Source organism: Octopus bimaculoides, chromosome 6 (assembly GCF_001194135.2).
Source record: "Octopus bimaculoides isolate UCB-OBI-ISO-001 chromosome 6, ASM119413v2, whole genome shotgun sequence".
In the NCBI taxonomy this organism is placed as follows: Eukaryota; Metazoa; Mollusca; class Cephalopoda; order Octopoda; family Octopodidae; genus Octopus; species Octopus bimaculoides.
Genome location: NC_068986.1, coordinates 66,147,603 through 66,152,830, shown reverse-complemented (window position 1 = coordinate 66,152,830; position 5,228 = coordinate 66,147,603). Strand labels below are relative to the sequence as shown.

General features: G+C 35.6%; 1 protein-coding gene across 1 annotated transcript in view; it reads left to right on the top strand.

Moving 5' to 3' along the window:
• The window catches only part of LOC106877208 (laminin subunit beta-1), a 173,934-nt gene that overhangs the window by 112,468 nt on the left and 56,238 nt on the right, over window positions 1–5,228 (top strand). The window contains exons 10-13 of the mRNA XM_014926058.2: window positions 919–1,134; window positions 1,286–1,444; window positions 1,941–2,061; window positions 3,795–3,922. Of these exons, the coding sequence (XP_014781544.1) occupies window positions 919–1,134; window positions 1,286–1,444; window positions 1,941–2,061; window positions 3,795–3,922 (624 nt within the window). The remainder of the gene's footprint in view (window positions 1–918; window positions 1,135–1,285; window positions 1,445–1,940; window positions 2,062–3,794; window positions 3,923–5,228) is intronic.

Below are 5,228 nucleotides of genomic sequence, written 5' to 3'. Positions count from 1 at the left end.
TTTATTTATGCGTTTCAGCCAAGTGACTTTCCGTCTTTATGCTGTGCTCTCTTCACGTTCCTTGCATGGCTCTTCTCCGCCACCTGATGTAGTCCAATCAAGAATTTCGATGGCACATCTGGTGTATGAGAGAATTTGACATCGCTGCCCTCAACTGTGTCTTATTTCGAGCCATTGGTTCGTCTGGTATCGTGGTGAGGAAAGTGTCGAGTTTTGTTTTGAAGACCTCTATATCCGTGTCTTGCAGGTCTCTCAATTGTTTTGGCAGGGCATTAAAGAGCTGAGGTCCTCTGAAACCGAGGCTGTTGCAGTACCTTGTCCTTATGTGAGATGCAGTGAATCGTACCCTTGGTACTATGCAGTGGCGACCTGTGCGGGCATTCGTGTAGTACTTGATGCCAAAGTTTGGTACCAGTCCTTCCAGTATTTTCCATATGTAAATTATTACATATCTCTCTCGCCTGCGCTCCAGGGAGTAGAGACCTAGTGCCTTCAGTCGCTCCCTGTAGTTCATCTGCTGAACTGTGGCGATCTTTTTTGTATAGTGACGCTGAATTGCCTTGAGTTCTGCTGTCCTAGATATCCTGATATCTGGTAAGTACAAATTTGACAGCTTTGCTAGGAAGTCTAATACAGACCAGCACGAATGGAGTTGTCTCTGAACTTACCAAAGATTAAGCTTACTCTTCACTGTATCAGTCATTTTGATTTCAGAGTTGTCTCTCTTGCCTTTCTTGACAGGAAGTGTTATCGATCTTGATTTAACAAATTTTGTTTGACTCACCACATTGTTATTCTTCCCTTCTTTATGCATACATAATGAGTTTACCATCACTAACTCATTTACGTATTTGTGAAATTTGAAAATAATGACAAATGCTAAGCTGTTGTGAATTAATTTTCCATCTCTTATTGCAGCCTGGATACTGGGGCTTAAGCAACGATATAAATGGATGCAAACCCTGTGATTGTGATATTGGTGGTGCCTATAGTGAGACTTGTGACCAATCAACTGGTCAGTGCAAATGTCGTCCTAACATCTATGGCAGGAAGTGTGATCGACCAGTGCCTCTTTACTTCACTCCGTCCCTTGATATTTTGCGGTTCGAAGCTGAATTTAGCCATGGTTTAGGGGTAAGACTTTATTTTCGTTCATGTTAACTGTTTGGGTTTAAATCATTTTTGATGTAAAAATTAAATGGAAAGCTTTAAATGATGATACTTCTTTTTTCAGTTTTATTACATATTTTTTGTTAATTATTTATATTATTGATTGATTTTTCAGAATGCTCATGTTGTGATCAGGGAACCAGATCCGGATCAACCTATCAGCTTCACTGGATCAGGTTTTATGAAAATCTTGGAAGGTGATACCATTGACTTTACTATCACCAATTTGACCGCTTCCATGGACTATGATATTGTCATTCGATACAGCCCATTGGTATGTTAATTGCTTATCTTATCACAATATATGTACCAAAATTGGTAGCTGTGGTTGGTCCACAGAACAAGAAGGGTTAATATATATAAGAACATGTATTACTGTGGAAGTTATTGAAATAATGGTTAGGTATAGAAACGGTTGTACGTAATTTGGAGGAGGAGCAACTGTAGTTCTAAACAATTTTAGGTTATTGAGTAGTGATGAAATCATGTTTATTAATGTACATTGATATATGGAAAAAGAAGCAATGGCAGATTTAGTTGTTGGTTCTAGTGTGTCGGTTCTCTGGATTTCCTCAGATTATGAAATTCTTACTGAGCTAGAAAGAAATTCATTTTCTCAAAAGTTATAATTGTATTAAGGATCATTATATGGAGGTGAATATTCATTATCTTTGACTTAGAGAACCATTTCAAATTGTGTTAGAATATAAGAAAAGCCAAATTTTTTTTTGTTTTTTTCCTTTGTAACTTTTTTTTGTTTCTTCTGACAGATGCCAGAGATGTGGGAGGATATCCGTGTTGTGATTGACCGACCTGGGCCAGTAAATCAGTCAGGTCCTTGTGCCAATACTCATCCCCAAAATGACTACAAGTCAACAACATTGGCTCCAGGTAGAGTCTCTTATTTCTCTGTTTTTATCTCTTATAACTGTTTTAAAAATGTCAATTGATTTTATTTTTCATTAGTATTGAAGTTGTGTGATAGCTCTCAGTAACTTCAGTGTTTGAATGGCTCAAGTTTGTCATGTAAACTTACTGAAATTGTAGTATTAACTATTTGAAGCATCTTCAACTAAAATATTTTGATATTTCTGAAAATTTTCTTTTGAAATTTCCTGTAGCCAGATTACTGTGGAGTTTTTTTTAGTTACATTAGACTGGATGCTTTCAAGATCCTAATATTTCAGGACAATGGTCTCATGCAGATGAAGTATATATTTGTTTCTAGTTACAGATGTGCATGATGCATCTACTTTATATAATTGTAATACTGTTTAATATTGAATAAATGGAATTTGTGTAGCGTATGAAAACACTCTATTTATTGCTTTGACAGTTTTTGAAATGTTGATTATCAATAATTATTTCCTTGACTATATTTTGAAAATTAATTCAAGTAAAAGTTGACCAAATATAAGTTCAGTTGGGAAAAGTTCAGTTCACATCACTATTAGCCCTTAAATGATGGCCATCACTAATTGATATCTCGTCAGAGAACAGCAAGCATCAATTTATGTCTTGAAAACTTTACATGGATATGGCTATCATCTACTGATACCCAAGTGTCTACTTTGTCAAATGTGCCTAAAACGTAAGCAATCCTTATTCATAGGAGACACAAGTTGCAGATGGAAGTTTTATACAACAATGAAGTGTTTTCTTTCTTTCTTTCATTCATCATCAGATGATGATAATGATGTCCCAGATAGCACAGAAGAAAGTTATACTCTAAGTAGCTCTGGATACCAAAAAATACATCAGTTTTCCTCCATTTCTACTTTTGTTTGACAACAACAATGTGGGAATCTCAAATAAATTCATGCTCATGCCTAATACAAAGGAAAGTGAATATTTTATGGCACTTAGCGATAATGAAATTGTAAATTTTATCATGTGAGAGACTAAGAATTATAGTTTTTATACTTAATTAAAAGAAAATAAGTATAAAATTTCCCTTAAGAAAGAAGAGTGATATGCTTTGTTTTTTTTGCCAGTTTGAAATATGCATTCATGCAACCCTTTTTTTGCCATTTAAGGCTTCATAAAATTATTTGTCAAATGTAATGCTTATTTATTCACATCATTTAGAATCAATCATGCATTATCTCATAGCTTTGAGACTTTGATGATGTGATTGTTTATTTTTACAATGGCATTGTAGGGTAGGTATGAGAAGCTCGATCTGGTTGGTTTCAACATAAAACAGAGTATTTGGGCTGGATATGGCTGGTTTGAATGTTAAAGGGCTAAACATAAATACCTTGTATAAATGCCAGTGTGCATGTGTGTGGAGGGTCATAATTTCTCAGTTAAAATTCCAGTTGATTTTCATGTAAATAATGTACTCTGGTATTAGCTTGTATTTTAATGTCTCCAGTGCTAAATCAATTCAGATGTTGATATATTCAAAATGCAATGAAAGTTAGATTGCAGTCTCAGTAACAACCCCTCACTTCCCCCCAAATAACCTCAGTAGTAACAACAATTAATATCAATTAAAATTAATATCAATTTAATACTGATCAAAATATAACAACACATGCAGTGTCTCCAGTACAGTGCTATTTTACATTTTTATTGTTTTGTGTGCAGAACTTGAAATAAAATGTTATCTATTTTTACAGATTCACACTATACTGTTGTCCGGCCTCCATCATGTCTTGAGAAAGGAGTTACCTACACTCTCAAGTTGATATTCAACCGTTATAGGAGTGGAAGACCAACACCTCGTGCATCTGCTCTTATTGATTCAGTAAGTGATAGTTTTTTTATGCTCTCTACTTTCTCTCCCTCAGGTGCTATCTAAAGGTAAAATTTTTATTAAACTTATCAAGAGGAACCAATATTTCTATTATTATGTAGTAGCTACATACCTTTTTCATTTTTTTTCCTAGGAAAAGATATTCTTGTTAAACTTCAAGTCAAATGTATGAAACTAGAATTAAGCGAATTTGTGTTCAAAACTTTGCAGCTATAACTTTGTTTTTTGAGGTTTTCAAAGATAATGTTACCTGATGTATTCTTCCTTTTCGGTTGCTATTTTTTTCAGCAGGTTAGGTGCCTGTATAAAGTTAAAACTTTTGTAAATTTTGCAATATTAGAACTGATAAGGTGACTCGAGGATACCATTTATGGAGAGAATAACACTGACAGCAACAAGCAGGCAATCGCTTTTTATTGAGAACGATAAACACAATATTGTATTGTCAAAATATTTTTTCTTTTTTTTTTTGTAGTTTTATCTTCAAAAAATGTTGACAGTTATTCTAATGTAATGTTATATTGTCATTAATGTGCCTGGTTAATTGAGTAGTAAATAGCTGGTCTAATTGACTATTTATTGGCTAACTGGCTAAGTTGATAGCTTATTTATTAATTGTAATAACTGATTGGAAAAAAAATCCTTGATGGTTCTAATTGATTAATACTGTTAGTCAAGGTATTGAAACACCATTCTTAATGTGTTTATGAACTGAATACTATGTTAGCCATCTCCTCTCTATTAGGATACTAGGAAATGTAAGTGGCTGACACATTACTGGTCAGTCATACTATGGCCACACTGTTTATCATCATCATCGATTAATGTCCGTTTTCTATGGCTGGCATGGGTTGGACGGTTTGCATGAGGTCTGGAGAGCCAGTGGCTGCACCAGGTGCCAATCTGGTCTGGCAGAGTTTCTACAGCTGGATGCCCTTCCTAACGTCAACCACTCCAAGAGTGCAGTGAGTGCTTTTTATATGCCACCGGTACAGGGGCCTGTAAGGCGGGCATGGCAACGATCACATTTGGATGGTGCTTTTTATTTGCCACTGGCACAAGAACTAGTTAGTGGGTACTGGCATCAGTCATGATCGGTTGGTGGTTTTTATGTACCACAGTAAGGCAGGCTTGGTTACGAACACGTTCGGATGGTGCTTTTTACATGCCATCAGCATGGGAGCCAGTCAGGGGGTACCTGCCCCAGCTACAATATTGGTTTTACTTGACTCAACAGGTCTTCTCAAGCATATCATATTGCCTGACGCATCAGGAGTATTCTTAACAGGGCTGGATG